At 42.1% G+C, this 25801-nt stretch overlaps 1 protein-coding gene across 1 annotated transcript in view; it reads left to right on the top strand.

Annotated features, from left to right (window-relative positions):
- Positions 1-4041: 4041 nt before the first annotated feature.
- Positions 4042-25801, top strand: part of SLC9C2 (solute carrier family 9 member C2 (putative)) — a gene marked incomplete at its 5' end in the record, with an annotated part of 50954 nt that continues 29194 nt past the window's right edge. The window contains 8 exons of the mRNA XM_079762049.1: positions 4042-4105; positions 9945-10045; positions 11197-11325; positions 15580-15745; positions 17515-17631; positions 19030-19191; positions 21875-21974; positions 23942-24085. Of these exons, the coding sequence (XP_079618175.1) occupies positions 4042-4105; positions 9945-10045; positions 11197-11325; positions 15580-15745; positions 17515-17631; positions 19030-19191; positions 21875-21974; positions 23942-24085 (983 nt within the window). The remainder of the gene's footprint in view (positions 4106-9944; positions 10046-11196; positions 11326-15579; positions 15746-17514; positions 17632-19029; positions 19192-21874; positions 21975-23941; positions 24086-25801) is intronic.

Here is a 25801-nt window from a genome sequence, read left to right as displayed (position 1 = left end):
CGTGCTCTGGGTTCTACCCGCAGGCCCTCAGCTCCGAGACTTCCTGCAGAACCACTTCCTGCAGAACCACTTCCTGCAGAACCACTTCCTGGAGGAGCAGATGACACTCATTAAGAGGATGGGCAACACCCGACTAACATCCACAAACTGCCAGCCCCCAGGCTGGGCTGGGCGAGTATCTCTTCGAAAGGCTCCCCCTCAAGCACGACTAGGAGCCTTTGGAGCCCAGAGGCCTTTGAGGGGCCCCTCTGCATCCCCTGGTGTCTGCCTCGTGCCTGAGCCTCTCCCCGAAACTACTAGCCATTCTTTTAACCACCCTGAAGCCCTCTCTCATGCATTGGACCAAATGAAACAATAAAGCTTTTTGCAGCAAAAAAAATATATAAAAAAATAATGACATCATATTAAAGAGTGACATAGAGATGTACTAAGTAAGTACCTCACCCAACAACATGAATGAATCTTAGAATTGTGTTGAGTGAAAAAAAGTCATCAAAGACTACATAGATTTTATAAAGCTCAAAAGCAAGCAATATCAAACTATATTGTTAGGGATGCCAACAGATGGGGTAAAACTATTTTAAAAGGAAAGCAAAGGTATAAGCCTCTTGGAGGTGGGCAGGGGATGGGGTCGGGAGGGCACAGAAGCAGGGTTAATAGTCCTGGAGGTGTCTGTCTGCATCTTCTACTGTTTGGAGAGGACCACTGATATTCATTATTTTGCTTCAAAACAGACCTGCATCATGTATTTGTGTATCTGAACATATCCACTACATACTTTTATTAATGTATCACAGTTTACATAATCGTATAAAAGATGCACAGCTATAAGGATAGCTTGCTATATTTGCTGCATACTGAGTACTGCATGTGGACTAGTGTACTGCGCTGGATGAGCGCGCGCGCGCGCACACACACACACACACACACACACACACACACACACGATATACTCAGGGTGTCAGGAATGTGTTTTGGTGTTTCCTGCATTTCTCTGCAGGATGTTCTGTGAATTTTCTTGTGACTTTCTGATGAAAAGAATTAGATATTGCTAAAGCATAGAGGTCACCAAGTCTGGGAACGTGCTAAGTTACACATTTCGCTCGTGGTTTGTAAAGCACTTTACAAGATCTCTTATGAAACCAACAAAACATAGGCAAAATGAAGCTCCCAGGCTAGAGTCATGAAGTAGCCACCACCTTTTTAGTACTCAGTGGCCATATATGTTACACATGTGGCTGTATTGGGCAATGCAGGCACAGATCATCATAGAAAGTTCTGGTAGGCAGTGCTGGTGTAGAGAGATACAGAGTTTTGTTTTTCAATAAATAAGTCAATTTTCTGGGTCTGTCTCTAGAATAACATCCTCATTGCGTGCCGTATAAGGAGTGAGTGGTTGGAAACCCATTTGGAAGCTTCGATCAATGAGATTTTTGAGCAGAAACAACAGTTGGAAGATATTGTGACTCCTATCTTCACAAAAATGGCTACCCCACGTAAGTTTGGGATAAAAAGTGTTTTGAATGTCAGAAATATGGTGACAGAAGGAGACTTGACTTTGGGTCAACAAATACAACATACAGATGATGTATTACAGAATTGTACACTTGAAGCCTATGCAGTTTTATTAACGAATGTCACCCCAATAAATTTAATAAAAATTTAAAAACTGTCTTCATTTGTGTTTTATATTGCAAACTGATTAAAAGGACCTTTAAAAATCTGCTTCCTTTCAGGTCAAGTGAGAAGTGCCAAATCTGTAGCCTAAGCCTTGGTCAGAAAAGAAGCCAAAACCATACCTTCTACTGAGCAGATATTTTATAAAAAGCCACATTTTCTTCGAGTATTTCTATTCATGACAACTGAAGCTGAGAAAACTGATGTGGGGTTTTATTAAAATGTTTAAGTATGAAATGGGATCAGCCCTGTTCTGTTTCACCCTCGTCAGCGTGCTCACGTCCGAACTCTGACCTTGACTGCTCCCCTGGGTGCAAGCCCCTGTGAGCTCCACCTGCTCCTTCCAGAGCGCGCTTGGGTGTGAATCACTCACACAAACCATATGGAGGCTTTAAAAGCTGGTTAGAGAACCTAATAACCTTCTGTATAATGGAGGCAGGAAGTTTCCGTTCAATTCAAGAATTCCTTTAAGAGAAGACATAGTGTCTATTTCCAGAGGCAAATTTTTTCTCCCTCTCTCCAAAGAAAAGCTATGGGATGTCATTCTGGAGCAAGGCAGTATTAAGAGGAGTTTGGATCAGGATCCTCAGCTCATACAACTATTACTTTTTATGTTCAAATTAAGATTTACCTGTAAGGTGGGGTATAGTCTCTTAGTACACCTTCTTATTTGTCTTTAGCCCCGTTCTGTCTTTGAATTAATAAACACAAATCTCTTTACTTTTATATTTAAATGTCTTCTATTCTGTAGGGTTGGTAATGCAGCTATTATACCTGGACTCCATGTCAATTTTCCTTCTGTTTTGTTTTATATTTTCTAGGTTTTAAATATCATAGTTGGTTTCATATTAGTGATTTGGAATATTTGGATTTTTTTTCTAGTTTATCCGAAAGCCCCTGATCTACTACTCTATGACTTTCTGGAAAAGTTTTACGGAAAGAAAATATTTTTTAAAAACCACATTTATTTGTTTTTTCTTATGACTTTCTCTTCTTTGTCTCACCCTGAAAGCTAGTTTATATTATAGAGGCGAAGGAAAAGAAATAAGCAATTCCATCGCAGCTGTGGTTTTGAGGTAACACTATTTTAAACTTATCTGTCAAATGGTAAAGTTTTGAGATATTTTTTTATATATGAGCAATTCTGTTGTCTTAAGCAAAAGGACAGGCAGTACCCCTCTCTCCTGTCTTCAGTAGATGCCGCGGGCGTTTGGGGAGGAGTACAGAGAAGGAGCTCTGTGTTTGCTCTGTTCTCCACCTGTGTGTTGTGAGAAGCACTGCAATAATTTGGGACAAGGCCTGGTGCCGTGTTTGTTGTCGCTACTCTAATTCTCCGTTTTCTGAGCCTTGCTCTTGAGTATGATGTTGCTCTCCAGGCCTGTGGTCTCCGTGACGAGGAAGGACTCCCGAGCCTCACTGCAGAGCATCCGCGGTGAGACCGAGGCACTTCTGGAGACCCCAGCATAAAATTCGCCTCCCTCTCCTTTATTCAACTTTTAGTCATTATCCTCAGATATTGTGTAGCTTTCGATCTATTTGCTAATGCTGACTTCCTGAAACTCTTTGTATTGGCACCTTTTGCCCTTATGGTTTCTTTACATCAAGCATGTCAAACTCAAAGACTGACACGGGCCCAATAAACAAGGCTTAAGTTTATGTGGGCCGCAAAAAAACCCCAAAAGCTTCAATTTTCATAGAAATGTAGGTTTGCCCTAGCCGGCTTGTCTCAGTGGATAAAGTGTCAGCCTGCGGACTGAAGGGTCCCAGTTTCAATTCCGGCCAAGGGCACGTGCCTGGGTTGCGGGCTCGATCCCCAGTAGGGAGCATGCAGGAGGCAGCTGATCAATGATTCTCTCTCATCATTGATGTTTCTATCGCTCTCTCCTTCTCCCTTCCTCTCTGAAATCAATAAAGAAATATATTTTTTTTAAAAAGAAAAAGCTTTAAAAAAAAAGAAATGTAGGTTTATTTCAATAGAGACATGCTGAATACAAAGGGCTGAAATAAATGAGTAATTGTTAACATAAAATAGAACATTTTAATAAAAATTAATATTTTTTTCTTGAACATTAACTTATCAGACACTGAATAACTGCACAATTAATAAGCGTAACGCAAATAAACCTATTTTTCTTGTTCTCCGAAATCGAAACATTTCCTGTTGCGCACACCAAACAAGTCAGTCCAAAACTAATGACGTGCCAACCGGCTGCTAAAATATTCGCTGCTGGTATTAGTGGAGAGGCGCATAAGGGAAATGAATGCAACACGATTATAGTAATCAGTCATTAGCGAACATTGTAGTTATTAATAATCTATAATAATAAAAGCATAATATGCTAATTAGACTGGATGTCCTCCCGGATGTCCTTCCAGATGACCTTCCAGAAGGATGAAGCCAGTGCTGCCAGGGAAGCCCGGGTCCCAGGTGCTGGAGGGAAGCCGCTGCCGGCAGTTGGGGGAAGGAAGGCCTATTCTTGCCCGAATTTCGTGCATCAGGCCTCTAGTTATGTATAACAGGATATTGTAAAGATTAAGTTACAACATTTTTATTGAAACATTTCTTACATACTGTTATATTGGCTGGGCTGCAAAAATATTCGCGGTGGGCTGCATGAGACCCGTGGGCCGCGAGTTTGACATGCTTGCTGTACATTCTTACAAACTTTTCCCCTCTTTCACCAGCTGCTGTGTTTGTGTTTCCCCCACATTCATATGTTGAAATGTAATGCCAATACGATAGGTTAGGAGGGGGGGCCTTTGGGAGGTGGTGAGGTCATGCGGGCAGAGCCCTCACGAATGGGATTAGGTCGCCCCGGTACCGTGTGAGGTTATGGCCATCTGGGAAGCAGGCTCTCGCCCGACACCGGATCTGGTGGCACCACGATCTTGGACTTCCCAGCCTCCAGAACAGAAAGAAAGAAATGTTTTTTTTTTGCTTATAAGTTACCTGGTTTATAGTTTTTTGGTTACAGCAGCCCAAGCAGACTAAGACACCACCTCCTCTTTTCCATCTTGCCTCCAGCTTGACTTCTCCAAAGTCAATCCTGTCTTATAATTTTACATGTCAATTATACCTCAACTACTGGAAGCAAGAAAGTCAATCCTTACCCCTGGTAGAGCACTCTGTAACCCTCCACCCATGACCTTCTGTATCCCTAACGTTAGGAAGAAGGAATCCCGAGTGCTTTGGGGGCAACCATAATGCTAATAGCGTCATCCTGTGTTCTATGTAACCTTTCACATGTTTGTCTCCCCTTGTGAATCGTGCGCTTTTTGTGGGTAGGGGCTTGGTCCTGTTTCTCTTCGTACCTAAAGAGCCAATAAGATAGTAAATAAGAGTTGAATGAATTCTCGTTGGGTGCTACCTGATTCATAGAACTCACTGGTCTTCATTTATCAATAGAGCTTGGTCACCTTTATAAAAATGAGCCCTGAATCCCACTCTCCATACTGTGCTGTGCCAGTGCCCCGTCCCACTCCCATCCCTCCAGCAGACAAGCTGCACACACCCAGCATCAGGACAGCATATCTAGTTTCGTCTGGGACATTCACCTTGGATGCCACGTGACTGCTTAAGCATGTGAACACGGGAGGGTTTGATTAGGTGTGACACAGGAATGAGAGAGTAGGATTTCATTATGACAAAGTAACTTCCTTGAAAGCAAACTACAAATTGATTAATGTTCATTGGATTAAATTTATACTGAATTTGTTTTTCGTGATTAGAGTTGAGGCAAAAATTATAAGTAAGGCATCACAGAACGTGGGGTGCATTTCTTCTCCGATGAAAGCAGGTGAGATTGTTTCTTCAAATTAAGGACCAAAAGCCGATGAAAAATAGGAGTCAATGAGGAAAATCGGAGTGAGAAACTCCCGTTGAAAAGAAGGAGTGATAGAAAAATAGAAAAGGATGAATGAAAAAGTCAGAGGGGAGACAAGGCAGTGTTGAAAAGAGTTTGGGTTGAAGAAAGAAAAACAGTGTATAAATTTTTAAAAATTTAGGAGGAGGTTCTGTCTACATGGTCAATGACCAGGTCAGCTATTATGTCAGGCAAGGAAAATCAGTTAAGACAGTTGTTGGTACAGACACAGCTTGAGCAGTAAGCAATACAAGCTTCCCTGGAATTGGATCACTTAGCTGCTTCTGGATTGGGGGTGGGGATGGTGTATGTAGCCAATCAGAATGAAAGTGAGTTGGCAAGAAACCAATAGGAATTGGGCATGGAAATGGCTTTCAGGGTGATAACAGTTGGCAGTACTGACCCTGGCAAACAGACGCAGAGCTGAGTGAGCATTGTTCTTGGTGGTTTTTGACAGCCTTCATCTGGATTTCAGTTCAGAACCGCTGAGCCTTGGAAGAAGATACCACTGGTCTTGGTAGTTTTGGAGAACTTGATTTGAGAGTGATGCTGGAGACACAGGATGTGAAGATGCCAAGGACCTAAAGACAGGTGAAGTGATTTGAAGACGTAACATTTTAACTATCATTTCTGGCCCACCCTCTGCTTCCAACTGGCATCACTGTGCTCTACCAGGGGTAAGGATTGACTCTCTTGCTTCCAGTAGTTGAGGTATAATTGACATGTAAAATTATAAGACAGGATTGACTTTGGAGAAGTCAAGCTGGAGACAAGATGGAAAAGAGGAGGTGGTGTCTTAGTCTGCTTGGGCTGCTGTAACAAAAAAACTATAAACAGCTCTAAACATTATTGGGGATACTTCTTCAGGAACCTCTAGGAATTTTCAGGTTAAGACCAGCCACAAGGAAAAATAAAAGAGATTGAGTCCTTCTCAGGACCGCCATACAGGCTATGTGCCCACACAAGGGAACCAGCACACGGGGGTGTGGAGGCTGAAACCCAGGCTGTTGTTCACATGCCAAGCCATGTGCCCTGTGGTCAGGAGAGGGGACCTTTTCTAATTCACTCACAGATACCACATACTTTAGTTTTTTCTTTTTTTTTTTTTCGGGCTATTCATAGACCTCACCATCCCCACCTAACTGGTGTAACTCAACTTTGACCTTGTTTCCCGTTTGCCATTTTGGTTTGGGAGGGTCCTGGAGAGGAAAGGGGGCCATGGGGCTGCAGGAGGAGAAGGGAATTCCAGAATGATTTCTCAGAGCTCAGTTCATCACATGTTCAGGGAGAGCCTATTGTGTGCCATGCGCTGTCCACAGCCTTCAGAAAAATTAATATCCAGCCCAAGCCCTTGTGAAACTCGCTGTCCAGAGGGAAAGGCAAACAATTACCATATCAAACAGTGGGAAGTGCAGAAATCCACACAAGCCCTCCCCGAGGGGCATGTAGCATCTGAGAAGCACTAATACTGCTGTCTGTTTCCTGCACAAAGTCCCGGAGCACAAACTGCAACAGGAGGTCTGAGCGAGTGCCCCGTGGTGAGCAATGAGCTGGGATCTGAGTGAGGTCCAATCCTTGGTGGAAAGAAAGGATGTGTGTGCGTGGGCTCCTGGCGAGTCTCACTTCCTCCTTTTTGCATATTACCACAGGTTGGTCTGTAGTCGTGCAAGTATCAGTAATAACTCACCTATGAATTTCTCAAGGAAGGACTGAAAACGCAGTGGCAAAAATGAATACTACCTTCTGGGGGACAAGAAGTGGTAACACGGCAGATTTGCTCTGTGGAAGGTCGGCTGACTACACTTTCGTGCATGGGTATTTTACAATGCTTGTATGTTTCATTACTGTTCTGGGAGGTAGGTAACGGCTTTTATTTTTTATTTTTTTAAACATATCTCTTTATTGATTTCAGAGAGGAAGGGAGAGGGAGAGAGAGAGAAACATCAATGATAAGAGAGAATCATTGATCTGCTGCCTCCTGGAGGCCCCCTACTGGGGATCGAGTCTGCAACCTGGGCATGTGCCCCTGACTAGAATCAAACCTGGGACCTTTCAGTTCACAGGCCGACGCTCTATCCACCAAGCCAAGCCAGCTAGGGCTACATGGTGGCTTTTAAATCTCATCTTTCCTCTGCCCTTTCAGCCTTTGTCAGTGCAGAAAGCAAGCACAACTACATCAAAAGAAGGGTCGCATGCACTCATAAGATGTGAGTGAATGCTGTCCCTCTAGCTCCCTTTAATTATAAGTAGCATCTACACTGTGTTTCTTTAGTCAGTGACATTGGCTGAGCACAGTAGTGGGGTAGGCATAGGAGAATAAGACAGCCCTTAACCTTCAGGAGCTCTCTCCTGGGGGCAGTGGGCAAGCAGATCATTATGATGCCGTGTGGTTAGTGTAATAAAAGGCATGGCCGGCCATCTCTATGCAGGAGGCCTTACACTGCCTGCCTACACCTGACCAAAATAGTTGGGATGAGGGGAGGGAAATTGGGGCAAATAGAACCTAGACATTCAGTTCACAGTTTGCATAGATGGAGTGGGAAGATGAACCACCCATCCCAACCCCTGCTGAGGAATTAGGAGAGGCCTCCCGAGGAAGGGCCTCTGAAACAGCGATGAGGAGTTCAGCATGTATGGTGAACGATATTCATGCACATAAAACAGCATTCAAAAACGCAGGTGCTTGGCTCCACCATTCAATGCTAGTGAGTAGAGAAGTGTCCAGTTCCCTTTAAAAATGTTTATTTGGGGAAAATGCCAGCCACTTTAAAATCCTTTCTGGATGGATGGAACTAAGAGAGCATTATGCTAAGTGAAATAAGCCAGTCGGAGAAAGATAAATATCACATGATCTCACTCATTTGTGGAATGTAATGGACAACATAAACTGATGGAACAAAAATAGAACCAGAGACATAGAAGCATTGAACAGACTGTACAACCCATGAGGGAAGGCGGGGGGGATGGGAGAGGAGGTTTGAGGGGGTAAGAGATCAACCAAAGGACTTGTATGCATGCATATAAGCAAAACCCAGACAATAGGGGGTGGGGGGGGGGTGAGGGCTTGTGCTTGGGGGAGGGGGTGGCAGGGGAGAGGTCAATGGGGGGAAAAAGGAGATTCATGTAATACTTTAACCAATAAAGAAGTTTAAAAAATCTTTTCTGGAACTAGGAAGACTATAAAGAAGCAAACAATGAAGCAAACACACCTAAAAAACTTCCATTTTACTCATTGTATTAGGTCTTTAAGATACTCACTAATGACCCGGTTCCCTGTTGCTACCAGGAGGTCTGGTGACCATGAACTTCATTAGTTCTAGATCTTTGATGAATCCAAAAGAGATAAGTGCTCCAGCAGTAAAGGGCATTGCAGAAATAGTTCGAGGAACATACCTTTGTCTGGTCTCACAAATAAGAAGTAGCCAATACATATTTACTGATTTGGCTAGACCTGCAGTTGGATGTCAATAAATGCAGGATCTGTGATGCCAATGAATGTTGCCTGGGGCACACATTAATGGGATTATAGTCTATATATTACTTCTGGAGGCAGTGAACCTTAGAGCAAAGTTTCAAGGCACGAAAATGCACATAGACAGAGTTAACAAGTATCTTTTGTTACTTACCCGGTGAAGGCAGTTTTCACTGTGGTTAGAACTCAGTTTAAAAGTACTTCTGGCTTTTAGGAAAATTATAGCATCTATGCGGCTTTAGCTCAGGATGAGTAATTATTAATATATAGTGTACTGTGTAGCTATGGAGTTTGACTTTCCATAATTTCTCATCAGTAGATCCATAGGTAAGTGACACTGGGTGGGCAAACGGGAGGTTTTTGGCACTTCAGTATTTTCCAAATTCACCTGTAAGAGATACCTCATTATGTGTATCTTATATTTAAGAGGCAGCATTTGTAATGAAATGACATTCAGCCGAAACCAGTTTGGCTCAATGGATAGAGCATCTGCCTTTGGACTGAAGGGTCCCAAGTTCGATTCCGGTCAAGGGCACGTACATTGGTTGAGGGCACATCCCCAGTAAGGGGCGTGCAGGAGGCAGCTGATCGATGTTTCTCTCTCATCGATGTTTCTAACTCTGTCTCTCTCCCTTCCTCTCTGTAAAAAATCAATAAAATATATCAAAAAGAAAGAAAGAAAAGAAAGAAAAGAAAGAAGGAAAGAAGGAAAGAAAGAAAGAAAGAAAGAAAGAAAGAAAGAAAGAAAGAAAGAAAGAAAGAAAGAAAGAAATGACATTCAGAGGAAGTTTTTTCCCCCCCTGTTAACTTATTTATTCATAATTATATGACACTCAGAGTAACTTTAAACTTAAATAACTAGAGCGAGGGGTTATGAAACCATTTTGAAACTATACATGATGTCTAAATAACACATACATTTATTTCTTTAGGATTTCTGAAGTCCTTTATAAAGAATTCTGAAGTCATTGTCTTGGCAGTTCTCTCTCTAGCAGGATTTGTGATAGGACACCTGGCCTACAGTTTTATTCAGGTGATGTATGTACCAAAAGCTAGAGAGTAAATAAAAGAACAAGGACACAAAACAAGGTCCACTCCCACTCATCCTGAACATATGGAATTTTTTTTTTTATGTGAACAAGCTGCTGAAAAACAATCATCTGGTAGTAACGTTTTTGAAAATGAAAAACCATTCGGTAAAGGAGACATAAATTAGAGATGCTTAAGAAAAAGCACCGATTTGTAAGTGTGGACAATGTGATTGCATTCTTGCGTTTTTCATTGTCTTCCTTTGGAGCCCTGCCCTGGTTTCCTGCCCCTGGACATAGATTGGCTTCTTCCGGGCTGTTGTCTTCAACACCTGTGGAGACGCTGGTTATAAAAAGCAGCTTCATAGTAAAATAGAAATATACACTGAGTGGCCAGATTATTATGATCTCTGAACACATAATAATTTGGCCACTCAGTGTGTGTGTGTGTGTGTGTGTGTGTGTGTGTGTTGTGTGTGTGTGTGTATTTTTTTTTAGAGGCCCGGTGCATGAATTCGTGCATGGGTGGAGTGATGTATGTACCAGCCAGCCTGGCCAGGGGGAGGGGACATGGGTGATTGGCCGGCAGGCAGGCAGCTGGTCGAACTCCTGGTTGAGGGGACAGTTTGCATATTAGCCTTTTATTATATAGGCTATACACTGAGTGGCCAGATTATTATGCGTTCAGAGATCATAATAATCTGGCCATTCAGTGTATATAACACACATCGTATATAATATAAATACACTAAAAGATTTTTAAATCCTAAGCAAATGTCTGTGCAAGGGTTTTTCCCCCCTCTTAATGCAAATTAGAATAAATATCTAATAAAAAATACTTATCTGTAAACCACCTAAAATCATCTCAGAGATCTCCAATGGTAGGGGTTTCACTTTTGAAAACACTGTTTGCTTACACAAGCAATATGCATGCAGCCCAAGCCCACACAATTCTCTGCTGAATAGGCTAACACATATAACTCAACGGGACAGTTAGATCAAGAAATCTCCCTTGGGCCCCCAGGACTGGCCTTGCAGATAATCCCTCAGAAATTGCAAATTGGATTATTCTAAAATGTTGATTGACAGACCTTCAACCCAATTTCTAATACTTCAAAATGGCAGCAAACTAATTTGTTTGCTTTTGTTGATTTAGGTGCACCAAATTATCTATACTCTTCTAAGAACTCCAAGTTTTTCACTTTATTGTTATGTTTCACCTTTAATTATATTTATGGCTGCCTTGGATGTGGACTTTTATATCCTCAAGAATGTGCTTTGGCAGGTAAGAACACATTTTTAAAAGAAATTATGGTTGTACACATAAGGAACTGTTGGACATTGAAATTGGGTCTCTAAAGAACTGTTGGCCCAGAAAAAAAAACTCACTACACACTGATTCATTTGCCTGTCACCATAACCATTATTGCTTGTCTCATTTTCGGTTCTTATAAGTGTATTTCTAATAGCACATGATCTCACTCATCTAGGGGAAATAATGAACAACATAGACTGATGAACAAGAACAGACCCAGAAACAAGGAGGCATGGATCAGACTGTCGGGCCTCAGGGGGAGGGTAGGGAAGGGTGGGGGTAAAGGGGGAGACCAACCAAAGGACTTGCGTGCAGGCATATGAGCCTAACCAGCGGTTAAGGACAACAGGGGGGTGGGGGCATGTGTGGGGAGGGGTGTGGGATGGGAATGGGGGGATGAGGACAAATATGTGATACCTTCATCAATAAAGAAATAAACCCCCCCCCCAAAAAAAAAATAAAAATAAAAATAAAAAAAAATAAAAGAAATTATGGTTGCCCAGCCAGCGTGGCTCAGTGGTTGAGCGTTGACCTATGAACCAGGAGGTCACGGTTCAATTCCCCGTCAAGTCACATGCCCGGGTTGTGGACTCCATCCCATGTGGGGCGTGTAGGAGGCAGCCAATCAGTGATTCTCTCTCATAATTGATGTTTTTATCTCTCTCCCCCTCTCCCTTCCTCTCTGAAATCAATAAAAATATATTTTAAAAAATAAAAATAAAATAAAATTATGGTTAATTCTTATTCATGTTGACAGAGAATATGATTGTCTGTAAAGAAAGGTACTAAGTCACAAATCCCACACTTTCAGTTGTCGTGCCTTCCTCATTCTGCAGAATCAGTAATCAGAGAGAGTTAAGGGGAGGGAGAAGGGATGACTATTTGCCGAGTGACCACTGTGATTGAGGAAATACCATCTCTCTTTGACGTATAAACAGACTGCGGTTCAGAGGTCACAAACCAGGCTGATAAATGGCAGAACCTGGATTCTAATTTCACAGCTGACTTAATCTCAACTGTATCTGTAGATACAGCTTTTGTTGCTAAGATTGTTTTTGGTGGTTTTTTTTTGTGCCTTCTCTTTTTTCTTAACCATACTTGCCAGACTAATTTAGTTTTCCTTTCAAAGAACATTTTATTTTCTTTGGTTTGGTTTTGATCCCCTCCCCTAACATCTTGAGTTAGATATTAGTTGTTTGATTTTTAGCTTACTTATTTTTTGTACTTTGTACATTTAAGGTTTTAAATTTTCCTGTAACTACTCTTTTAGTGTAATCCTACATGATTTGATTATTAGTGTTTTTATTATCATACAAATCCTACCTAAGTTTTATTATACTTTTTCCTTAACCTGTTAATCATTTTGAAATTACTTAAAAATTTCCAAATATGGCTTTTTATTATTATTTCTTTCCCCACAGTACAACCAGAGAATGTGCTTTGTATATCAACTCTTGTGATTTGTGGAGATTTGCTTTGCGGCCTAGTACGTGATCAGTTTTCCAAATGTTCTGTGTTTGTTTTCCAAAAATGTATATTCTCTAATTGTTGAGTACAGGGCCTGAATTTTTTCAGTAGATTGTTTTCTTACTTATGAAGTTTGGTATGGTAATAGAATATCACTCAGCAACAACAAACAACAACAACTGACAGGAACAACATGGAAAAATTTCAAATGCTAGAGAAAGAAACCCAGACTCAAAGGCCACATGTTGTACAATTCCATTCATACGCCTTCCTTCTAGTAACGGCAAAACTGTAAGTGTGGAGGCCGAAACTGGTTTGGCTCAGTGGATAGAGCGTCAGCCTGTGGACTGAAGGGTCCCAGGTTCGATTCTGGTCAAGGGCATGTACCTTGGTTGTGGGCACATCCCCAGTGGGGGGTGTGCAAGAGGCAGCTGATTGATGTTTCTCTCTCATCGATGTTTCTAACACTCTATCCCTCTCCCTTCCTCTCTGTAAAAAATCAATAAAAAATATATATTTTTTTAAAAAATAAAAATAACAATAAATAAAAAAACTATAGGTGTGGAGAACAGATCATTGGTTTCCAGGGACTGGGAATGAGGGAAGAAATTGACTACAAAGCAGCATAGGACGTGGATCTGGTTTATTTTTAAAAAGATTTTTAAAAATTGATTGTAGAGAGAGGAAGAGGGAGAGAGAGAGAAACATTAATCGGTTGCCTCTTGCACATGCTTCGACTGGGGACCAAACCTGCAACCTAGGTATGTGCCTTGACCAGGAACTGAACCCGCCACCTTTTCAAGGTGCACAGGACGATGCTCCAACCAATTGTGCCACCTGGCCAGGGCTCTGCTTTGTTTTTAACTGAGGTCATGGCTAAATGACTGTATGCATTTGTCAAAACTCATGTAACAGTACTCCCAAAAGAATGAATTTTACTGTTTTTGAATTAAGGATAAAATTTTAAAAATCAAAGGAAACAGATTTGGCTTTATTTCTCCCATATAGTTTTGGACTCTGTAGTTAGCATGCTTTCCCTTTGCTTTTTCTCACGCTTTCTTCTCTTCTCAATCAAGTTGATTCACTTTTCTTTATATATTTTTTGTCTCTTCTATTTCCATTCTACTTCTATCTCTGAGGCAGCCATTGCCGATTGCCTATTTGATATGCATTATCCCTTTCCCCTCACTAACAGGAACTTACTATTGTTTGTTTGGTCTGGTGTTGGAAGCTGCCCATTGCCTTCACTAGCAGAGAGGTGTGGACAAGGAAGTCCGAAAGGCTGGTCAACCTTGAGGCTTGGCAAGGGTCAGAGCCATACACCCACTGTCTGGTTGAGACAAAGGTAGCTGAAGCAACTTCCACCTTTTAGTCTTATGTAAATCCTTAGGATAAGATAGTTTGCCTGTTACTGGAAATTGCCTGCCTAAGGGCTATGGGTGGATCCCAAACCTGAATAAAAGGGATCGAAAGGCAGGAGCAAAGCAGAGTCCTCTCTTGGGCTTCCGCCTGGCCCCCAGTTCCCAAGTTAGTATTTTCTTGTCTAGTCTCTTTCATTTGCGTGTGGCCTCCTCCAGAGCCCAAACCCTGAACCTGAACTCTGAACCACGCAGGATGTGGGGGGTACACCAGCAGTATGGTAGTGGGCCCACTGTAAAATACCACGTTATCTAACATCTCTGATATATGTGGTAGCCTTAGAAAAGTCTGGCCATTGAAATGTACTATACAGAAGTTTGCTAAATAAGGTTTCTTTAGAATGCCCTTAATCAGGGCCCCAGTCAGCTGGCATGTACTTTTGCCCTTTGCTGTCCTTCTCTTTCTACCTGGAGCCCAGCAGATGGCGACACTGAGGAAACCAGGAAATGTTTTACAAAGCCACGGGAAAAGTTTGCATTCTATTTTAAGATCATCATTTTGATCTTGAGAACTCTTGAGCTGGAAGAACAACAAGAAATCTTGGGGAATCGGTCTTTTAACAATAAGATAGAATCTCACTTGTTTGGAAGGGATGGTTTCTTTGTGGGAGGTAAACTAGAATACCTTTTGAAGTAATCTTCCAGAGGAATTGTATAAAATACTAGTGGCCTGGTGCACAAATTCGTGAATGAATGGGATCCCTTGGCCTGGCTGGCGATCAGGACCAATTGGGGCTGTCTTGCCCTGTCCCAACTAATGAAGGCTGGCCAGCCGGGGAGGGACTGCAGGAGGGCTCCAGGGTGTGTCTGGCCCTCTTGTCCAGTCCCAATTGGCCGGACCCCAGCAGCAAACTAACCTACCCATCAGAGCATCTGCCCCTGATGGTCAGTGCACGTCAGAGCAACTGGTTGAGCAGTCCACTGAATGGTCAACTGATCAGTCGGACACTTAGCACTTTTCTTATATAGGATGTAACCAGCCCTAGCCAGTTTGCTCAATGGTTAGAGTGTTGGCCCGTGGACTGAGGGGCTGGGCGTTTGATTCCAGTCAAAGGCATGTGCCCTGGTTGCAGGTTCGATCCCCGGCCCCGGTCAGGGTGTGTGCAGGAGGTAGCTGGTAGATATGTCTCTCTCATGTCAATGTCTCTCTTTCTCTCTCTCTCTGTCTCTCCTGCTCCCTTCCACTCTCTCTAGAAATCAATGGAAAAAATATCATCTGGTGAGAATTAACAATAACAACAAAAAATATGTAACCAAGATCTGATTCTTATGTAAGAACATGAAGTCATGCCATTTTTAGATGTTGAAACTAATACTGTGTAATGAATTGGTTCCACAGGTCTTATTAACTGGATTCATTAGCTTCTCTACGGCATTCGTCATAGTTGGATACGTGGTTATAAAATTCAGTAAGGCTGAGTGGGATCTGCAATGCTGCCTGCTCTTCAGCATGACCCTTGGCATCATAGATCCTATTCACTCAGTGAATACACTGAAAACAATCGGTATGTCGGATGTGTTACTCTCTGATATCTTGAAGATATGATGACAAATTATCTGCTTCTGATTATATTTTTCTTGACAAATTGTGCACCCAGCGGAGTAGATGTTTGTGCTGCTATTCTTGGAGATGGGGCCTTGATTGACTTGAAGGGCACAATGCAAATAAGGCCACTCAGGATCCGGGTTAAATAACACCAATTCTAATCTCAAAGGATTTTTTTTTTTTCAAAAAGAAGGTGATAAAAATTAGCATTCTTATTCCATTCCACTGAATTCTAAGCTATAGAGACTGTGCTTTACTCCAATGAAACGTTTTCAAGGCCTCACTACCTCTTGTTGGAACTCCATTTTGGATGAGCTAGCCTTGGGCAGGTGGTTGTGGTTGATTTAAAGGAAATGGGATAAGAGTATAGTCTGGTAACTATGTTATTCAATACAAGCATCCCATCTTATCTTATTTGGTAAAAGATGATTTCACGCTGAAATATCCTCCTTTTGTCACATTTTATTAACTCAGCAATACAAACATGAAGTGGTTAGATGCTATGTTTCTGGTTTTGGACTCAGAAATATGTCCCTAACCAATTTTCAGGTACTGGTTCTATTTTGTGGAAATATATTGCCTTAAGATTGGAGTGGGAGGCCTCCAAGCTTTCTAGCAAGTGATATTCCCATTTTTACACCCATTTATCCCTACAGTTGGGAAAACATAGGAGGTTTTAAGACACTTGTGATGGTAATAATCTAAATTCTCAAAGAATCTGGTCCTGTCCTCTTTTCTTTCTCTTTATTTTCTAAGTACAACTTTTTTCTATCTTTCCTTCATCTGTCCTTCTCTTTTAGTCGTTGGTATTTCCCCCTTGTTTTACTCACCTCCTTCTCTTCCTGCTCCCTTTTATGTAGTCTCTTTACTCTAAGTGGCTATAATAAACTATATACTCTAATTAGTTAATGCAGCTTCCATATTAGGAAATGTTTTCAGCAAAGGAGTAGAACAGAAGGCCTTCTATTTCTTGAAAAGAAAACTAGCAAAGGTATTTGGCTCTTAGTTGGTATTTTCTTTGTGTCAAAAATGCTCAGGTGGTACATGGGTTCTGGATCCAAGAACCTTTTTCCCTAGTAAGACAAATTTGCCTATTCTGGCCATTTCATATAAATCAAACCATACAATGTGTGATTTTTGTGTCTGGCTTCTTTCCCTTAATGTAATGTTTGTAAGGTTCATCCATAACTGTAACATGTATCAGTCAGAACTTCATTCCTTTTGGTGGCTGAATGATATTCCATTGTAGGGAGAGACCACAGATGTTTATCCACTCATCAGCTGATGGACTGTGGGTTGTTTCACCTTTTTTATTATTATGAGTAATGCTGCTGTGAACATTCATGTACAGATTTTTGTGTGGACACATGCTTTCAAGTCTCTTCGATGCACGCCTAAGAGTGTAATAGCTGGGTTGCATTTTATACTTATTTCTAAGACGTGATTCTTTTGAGTCTAATTATTCATGTTTAGAAGTGTCTTGTCTCAGTCTGAAGCTCAAACCTGGCTTGAGTCCATGGACACTTCAAGGAGCGCCATGGCTGTGTCCCTTTGCCATTAGAGATAGAGAAGGCACAGTGGAGGAATTAAAACCTGGTGACTGCGACCGTCTTACAGACCTATCCCAGGCATGGCTGCCTTCTTTTGTTTCTAGCATATTCTTTCTCTTCTGTCTTTTTGTTTCCTGTGCAAGAGCATCATTTTCATGTACCATATTTCCTTTTCCAGGCATTTCCAAAATGTATACTGATATCATCCGAGGAGAATCCATGATCATCTGTGGCGTCACAAGCATTTTTTTTGGAATTCTTCGGAACAACTTAGTTCACACGTTCGTGTTTAGGGGTAGGAACATTTTTTTTTTTTTGTCTGTATATTTTCTTAAAATTGTGCTTACCGGGTGCATTTCAGTTCATACTGAAATTAAAACACATTTGAGATGTCTTTACCTCTTTTTCTTTTTCTTTTTTTAAATATGTTTTATTGATTTTTTTTATAGAGAGGAAGGGAGAGGGATAGAGAGTTAGAAACATCGATCAGCTGCCTCCTGCACACCCCCTACTGGGGATGTGCCTGCAACCAAGGTACATGCCCTTGGCCAGAATCAAACCTGGGACCCTTGAGTCCACAGGCCGACGCTCTATCCACTGAGCCAAACCAGTTAGGGCTTTACCTCTTTTTCTATACTTACTCTTGGACCAATTAAAACAGCATATCAGGCAACAAGAAAATAACTACAGGCCATCTAGGTCTTTTCTTGGACACTAAGGGGGAAAGAATGTTAAATTCTTTCATCTCCCTCAATATGCATGTGCACATGTACGTGTGTGGGTGCACACCCACACACAAACACACACATTTTCCCAACTGGCTCAGATTTCCTTCTTTCCTGGATCAACCTGGATCCCAGAAGCTGGATGTGAAGACCTGGCGTGGTGCTGGTGAAAGCAGAATGGCTCAGGGCGGTACTGGAGTGTCAGGTCCTTAAAGTGCTAATAGTCAGATTCGTGTGATTCACGTTCACTGGGCTGTGGAACACATGGTCTCGCTATGTTTCCAGATATGGTAACAGCAGAGTAGAAAGGGAAAACAATCACAGTATGAAGAAGCAAAAGGCATCCATCCTCCTGAAATGTGGGAAGAGAGAAGGCTGGGAGGAGAAAGAAATGTTGGGGTTACAGAGATGTTTGTAGTGCTTCTTGACAGGTATTTAGGATGGGGCAATCTTTGTTATGTAGAACTGCCCATGGCATTGCCTGAAACCTGCTCACTAATTGTCACTACAGCCCCCAGTTATTGGGACTTTAGAAAATTTCCCTCTCTAGTTCTCAAATGCCACCCGGGCTGGGGGCAGGGGCCACAAAGGGACTGCAGGTTGGTGAGGATCCTGGACAAGGTTTGCTTGGCCCTGACGTAGTTTGTAAAATATTTGAATTTGGATGGATAGTCAGGTATCTTTTGGATGGACATTCACTTTCCAGCTTGTCACGGGCTTTTCACAGAATTCTCCCAGACCGGCTCCTGGGGGCTGTCCTTGGATGAACAAACCTCAGGCTGCAGAGGGTGAGGGAAATCTCCAAAGAGTCTCTCTTGTCAGCCTTTCATGGGAAACTCCCATCTGCTGAAGATCAAGGCCTCCACTCAAAAAATGAGCAAACCAAAGTGGGTAGACCCAAATACCATCAACAAAAGAAACAAAAGTTATAGTTCAACTATTTTTTTTTCTTCTCAATTTCTTTTTAGAGTTCCATGTACTCCTGGACTTTGTCATTCACATTTTGGGGAGCATAATAGTTGGATATTGGAGTGCAAGAATCATTCAATTCATACTGACCGACCTATTTAGCAACACGCTGACTAGCATCATTCTTTGCATTTCAATGGTGTACATGACTTTCTACATTGGTAAGGCAGAACCAAAGACAAAAAGTGCTGTCCTCAGTGTGAACTTCTCTATTTTCCCTTGACCTTGAATCCAGTTGCCTTTACCCAGCCGCTTCCCTTCTGTTATGGCCCTTCTGTGCATCTTGTCATCTTATCTTCCTGCCACCTCCAGCTCTTCCCTGGTCTCTCTTAATATCCCCTTAATTTCAACTCCACGTCCCTTCCCTCCACATTCTCTGTGTAGTGACTCTCTTATTCTTTCTGAGCTCCACCGTTGGACCTTACACCTAGTCATCGGCAGGCCCTGCAGTAGAATCAGCTCTGCGTGATTCCTGCTCTGACCCTCAGCAACCCACCTCTCAAAGGAGGAGATGGGGGAGATGCTCAAGTCTTTAATTCAACAAGCACCAGACCGAGGGGACTGTAGAAACGGCAGCCCTCGCCTGAAGCGAGAGGGCAGGAAAGGAGGAGGAGGAATCAGGCACGTGCGTGTCTGACAGGGAAGCAGGAGAGGGGAGTAATTGCATGGGCACGCCTCCCACCATCACCTGTCAGTCTAGTCCTGTGAGAGTGGGAGAGTTTATACTGGCCTCACTCAGGCCACCAGTCCCGGAGAGCCATAGCAACTATGGTGACACAGGCAAATTCGGCTGCCCTCACACACTTCACACAGTGGGACAGATTCTATGCACAAAAGGCCTCGGTATTAAGAGGATAATTAGTATTGTGTTACCTAAACATGACTTCCTCTACACAGAACAAGTGCCCCTGGGTGTTGCTCACTGTCCTGAATCAGTCAGTAAAACTTAGAGAAAACATTAATTGAAGGGTCATTTCCTTCAACTTTCTTCATATTTTCCCTCCCCTGTGAATCTTTTATGGATGCCTTAAATGTCTGAAGAAAGTGTTTTTAATTTAATATATCCAGTGTTTCCACTAGACCAGGAGTTGAGGTGGAGGCTGTCTCTCATTCCTCTTTATTCATTCTCTTTTCTATGTTCCCCCAGCCAAGCCCCGTGCTTGCCATATGTCCATTAGTAATTTAACACATGTTGGTTGAATACACAAATGCTAGTCTGTGAAGAGCTTTGGAGTTAGGCAGATTGGCGTTCGAATCCCAGCTTCACGATTTATTAGCTCGTGACTTTGGTATTTTTCTTAACCTCTCTAAACTTGAGTTAATACCCTCATCTATAAAAGTGATACAGTCACACTACCTTTATAGGCGTATTGCAGGCAGGAATGCGATCATGTGTGCCATGTGGCTCGCTCATGCTGGTGTGTTGGAGATAGCTCTGGCCTGTTTGAGAGCTGAGTGCTGCACCTCAGCCTTTAAAATATATTTAATAAATGTACATACACATATTAATGTAGGCATTCATGCCATGTATATTCCTATAGCAATGGGATTATACTAAATACGATGACATCAGTTTTAAGATAAAGTTGTTCAGGGGTTCCCTCATTGCAGATGTTGTCTCTAAGCAGTGACTGTTACTGAAAAAGACTATGTTGAGTTTCAAAATCTAGAAATACTAATTATAGGAAATTGGAAATAAGAATTTGAGAGACATTTTTCCCTATCATCACAGTTCCCAGCACAACTGGTTTTACTGCTGTTGTTACTTATATTAAATTCCGTTAAAAAGTATGTAAAAAGAAATCCAAAGCAGATTTAAGGGATGAGATAAACCAAAGGAAAAATAAAATCCTGTTCAAATTAGTAAATGGTGTTGATTTACTAAGTAGTACAGCCAGACTGTAAAAACAGATAGCATAATAACAATAATGATGATCGTTGATTCATTCTCTTAAAAGTGCGCCGAGCACTTTTCACATTAGCTAACTTAATTCTCACGGCAGGTCTATGGGGTACGGTTCTCTTACAGATGCAGGATGGAGAAAGTGGGGCGGTCACCTTCCCAGAGCAACCAGCTCTGCCCTGCTCCAAAGCGCTTCCTTTTCTTCCTTTCTGTCTGATGTCTCTAAGGTTCCAGTTGAAGGCTCTGCAGCCTAGAACTGCTATCATTTATGGTATTCAAACGGCCTTCGTAGTTGCTTTTCTTCTCTAGACTATACTTACACAACTGTTTACAGAGCCCAAGGAATGGCAGTTACAGGGGAGTCTGTATCATGCAAAAGAACAGCAGGCTTCAGGACCTGTAGTCACTTGGACCACAACCCCTAGGCCACCCCTGAGGTGCTGGGCAAGCTGTTCCGTTTCTATTAGCCATATCCTCAACGACCATCTACAGCAGGGGTGGGCACTACAGCTCGTAGACCAAATATTCCTCTTTTTGCACAGCCCATGAGTCAAGAATAGTTTTTACATTTTACAATGGTTTAAAAAAACTCCAAAGAAAAACATATTGTGGCATGCAAATATTATTTGAAATTCAAGTTCCTGTGTCATTATTTATTGGACACTCACTCGTTTACAAGTTCCCTGTGGCAGTTTATGTACTACAACAGCTGAGTTGAGTAGTTTCAACAGGGACCACGTGACCCGCCAAGACTGCTTATCATCTGGTCCTTTACAGAAGGGATTTGCGGACCCTTGAGCTACAGGATTAGGCCAATCCCTTGAAGCAACTTTCCAAGAACTAGTACTCTTACGTTCCCCACCAATCCTTTACTCGAGATAACGTACCTCAGTGTGCAGATCTGAATGCAACTAATTTTATTCATTTTTTTTTCTCCCTAGTGGAATTTTTAAAATTGTCAGGTATGGTCGCCTTAATCACTGTAGGACTGAATTTAGATTCCTTAAGCTTTAAACCGAGGATGGAGTTAATAATAACTAAGTAAGTCTCCTATTGTATGCTTGGTATACATCTCATAGAAATTTAGAGCTTAAGTGGTCCTGCACTTCCTGGATACTAGTAAAACTCCCTTTTCATAACTTTTTTTTTCTGCTTTTTCATTAAAAAAAAAAAATCCTCACCAGAGGATATGTTCGCGTGATTTTTAGAAAGAGATGAAGAGAGAGCGAGAGAGAGAGAGAAAGAGAGAGAGAGAGAGAGAAACATTGATGTGAGAGAGAAACATCTATCGGTTGTCTCCCCTATGTGCCCCAACTGGTGATTGAACCCACATCCCGGGCATGTGCCCTGATCCAGAATCGAACCGTGACCTCCTGATTCATAGGTTGATGCTCAACCACTAAGCCATGCCAGATGGGCAAGATTTATTTCTTTAATGTAAAGACTATCCATTGTTCTGAAATTATAGCCTTCCTACTTTTTTTTGTATTTAAAATGTTCTTTTATGAAAGTCCTGTGATAAAAGATTGTACTTTTTTAATAGCTCTAGTTGGCAAACATTTTTAAATTGGCTTTTAAAGTCCAGAAGTTTGGGAATAACTAATTCATAAAACATATACTTTTTGTCTGAATTTGGACAGTTTCTGAGTTCAGTTGTGCTGTCTGTCGGCATCATTATAAATTATTCTTTTTATTTAATTGTTTATTCTTTTACCTATTCAACCAATCATCGTTTAATGTCTGCTATGAGCTGAACGTTGTATCTTAGGTTTGGGCTATGAAAATAAGTCCCTCTCAGAAGACACTCATTGGTAAGTGGTGGGTGTGTTGATGTAAGAAACTAATAAGTGAAAATAATTAGATGTTTATTGGGATCCTACTATATATAAGGTATATATATTTTAAGGTCCTGTAGAGACATTTTAAAAAGTATTCTACACAGTTATTCCTTCATTTCTAAATTTTCAGAAAATTAAGCATTGGGATTTGCAGTCCCACTCATACCCTTCCTTTCTAGTTCTTTTAAAAAATATACATTTTTTTATTTCAGAGAGGAAGGAAGAGGGAGAGCGATAGAAACATCAATGCTGAGAGAGACACATTGTGATTGGTTGCCTTCTGCATGCACCCCAACCAGGGCCGGTATCAAGCCTGCAACCTCGGTACTTAGATAGGTCTCACCCAGTCAGCTGAAGGGGAAAGTCCCAACAGAGGGTCCAAGAGGAGATGAGATTTGAGATCTGCCTGTAGAGGTCAGACCTGGCCCTGACCCCAGGCGTGTCACCACAGGGACACAGCCCAGTCCCAGGCCCTAACTTCTGTGCTCTGGTCTACTCAGTAAGAGTCTTTGAAGGTGGGTGGGGCCCGCATGTAAATTTTTGGGAAGCAATCTGGGTGATCCTTAATGCTCTTCTCTGCTTACAAATGGTGTAGGTAATGGGCACTGCCTGGAGGGATTCAGAGGAGGATCACCTCCAGAGACAGTGCTTGGCATGGTTTTGTGAAGAACACAGAAGTAGAGTTAGCCGTGCAGGATGTTAGGAATTCAGTAGGAGCAGACAGGAGAGACTCCTTGCAGATCGAAAAGGAAGAAGTTATGCACTGGGCATCGAGGTGGGTCCAGTCAGCTTTCACAAAGTCAAGGTGACCCAGGTGTAGCTGTGGCAGGCCCACAGTTGATATGCTGCCAGCTGATCTCAGCAAAACTGCCACATCACTAACCTGAGGGTGCAGGGTAGGGGGTAGGTATCCTTATTTTCCTGCCTTGCTTTTATTATTTTGCCGAGAGGCCCACAGCCGTTGGTGTGATGAGGGCCATGGGGAATATGGAACTGGGTGTATTCTAGTTCCCACAGAATACTTTGGAATGCTGATTGTGACAGTGAGCGAGGCAAGGACCTCTTCTAAGGCAAGCGTGGCAGATACATGATACATGCTTCTTTGTGAAAAGGAAACTATTAAAAAAAACCCACATTACTTAAACATGATTTCCTTTCCATTCATCCTAGGTTCTTAGTAATGTTTTCATCTGTGTTCCAACAATTAATATACACGTTCTTTGGCATTTTAATTGGATGTGGAGAAAACAACTATTTTAAATTTCACACACTAGCTTTCATGTTGGTCTTGTATGTAACAGTGAATTTTGTAAGGTAAGAATTATATTTTAAAGTTCACTTCCTGGTCTTGGGTTCCCAAGCTCATAATTACAGTTGGGAAGCAGTGGGTTCCGGCACAAAAAAGCTCTGGCTGTGCAGTCAGGGAGCCTATATTGTTGTCAAGGTCCTGGCCAGAGCTGGCTGTGCCATGAGGGGTGTGGGTGTCTATTTACTGGTCAAGATTCCACCTGTAATATGAGAAGGGGCAGGGCAGAACAGCAGCATCCACATAACCCAGGAGCTTGAAAGAAATGCAAATGGATGGGCCCATCCCAATTTATTGAGTTGAACTTCTGAAGATGAGATTCAGGAAACTGTTTCAACATGCTTGTTCAAGTTTGAGCATCACTGGACCAGATTAATGGCTCCTAACATTTTTGTTGACTTTCACCATCACCAATTATCATCCTAGCTATGATAAAGCCATTTATTAAGCAGTTACCAGGTACATTAGGACACTCATTTGAATACAATCCAATGAGGTACGTGTTATTTCATCATTTTACAGATGACACAGAGAGGTTAAAAACTTGCTTAGCGTCACCCAACTTGTAAAGGCAGAGTTGGGATTTAAACTTGACCCCCAACAAGCATGATTTTTCTAGACTGCCATGGCCTACTCGTGGTAGTCCTGTCTACCATAAGAATTTATGACAGTGTCTTTGAAACAGCGTTATTTCCATTCAGGATAGGCCTGGCCAAGGGTACTCACTTTACAGGATGTTCTTTTGGAATGTGGCTTCTTCATGCCACTCAGATAGTCACTGTCACTCAGAAGGTAGTGGATACAGCTCACCTTTCTCTCCACCACAGGAGCTCAAGTGCAAGTTGAGAGTGGTCAGAGAGTTGAGGAAAGACACATGGCTTTTTGCACACTGTTTGTCTCAGCTACATACCCGTGATCTCATTTCGTCTTCCTTACACTAGGAGATAGGAATTATTATCTCTATTTTATAGATGAAGACACTGGCTAAAGAAAGGCAAAGTACCTTGCCCAAGGTCGATGGTTAGTGAGTATCAGAGATACCATGGGAACTTAACGGTTCTACCTTGGAAGAAAGCCTTTAATGGAGAGAGTCATCGGAAGGGGGCCTCAGTATATGGGTGGGCTTTCCATAAGAGACTTGTTGAGAAGCACATTTCAGAGAGAATGAGTCAAACTAAGGCCAAGACATAATAATCATTGCTAACGCACTGAGCGCTGGCCACATTCAAGACATCATTCTAAGCGCTATGAATGCTGTCTGTCTCATTTAATTGATCCTTCATAACAATCCTTTGAGGCAACTACAATTATCATCACCATCATCTCCATTTTACAGAAGGAGAAACTGAGGCCCAGAGTGGTTAACAACACGCTGAAGTTTGTGTAGTTAGTGAAAGAAGCCTAAGTTCGAGCCCAGGTAGACCTACTCCAGAGCCTTTGCTATGCTGCCTCTCGGTGTCTGTTACCAGGACATAGCACACGTTGTTCTATCTAGTCTGGACTCACTGGGATTTTAGAGAAAGATTATTTAGTAAGACTGGGAAGAATTACCTTGCAGCCCTAACCGGTTTGGCTCAGTGGATAGAGCGTCGACTTGCGGACTGAAGGGTCCCAGGTTTGATTCCGGTCAAGGACATGTACCTTGGTTGCGGGCACATCCCCAGTAGGGCGTGTGCAGGAGGCAGCTGATCGATGTTTCTCTCTCATCGATGTTTCTAACTCTC

The sequence above is a fragment of the Cnephaeus nilssonii genome, assembly GCF_951640355.1.
Source record: "Cnephaeus nilssonii genome assembly, chromosome: 21".
Taxonomy (NCBI): domain Eukaryota; kingdom Metazoa; phylum Chordata; class Mammalia; order Chiroptera; family Vespertilionidae; genus Cnephaeus; species Cnephaeus nilssonii.
This window is presented reverse-complemented; position numbering and strand designations above follow the sequence as displayed.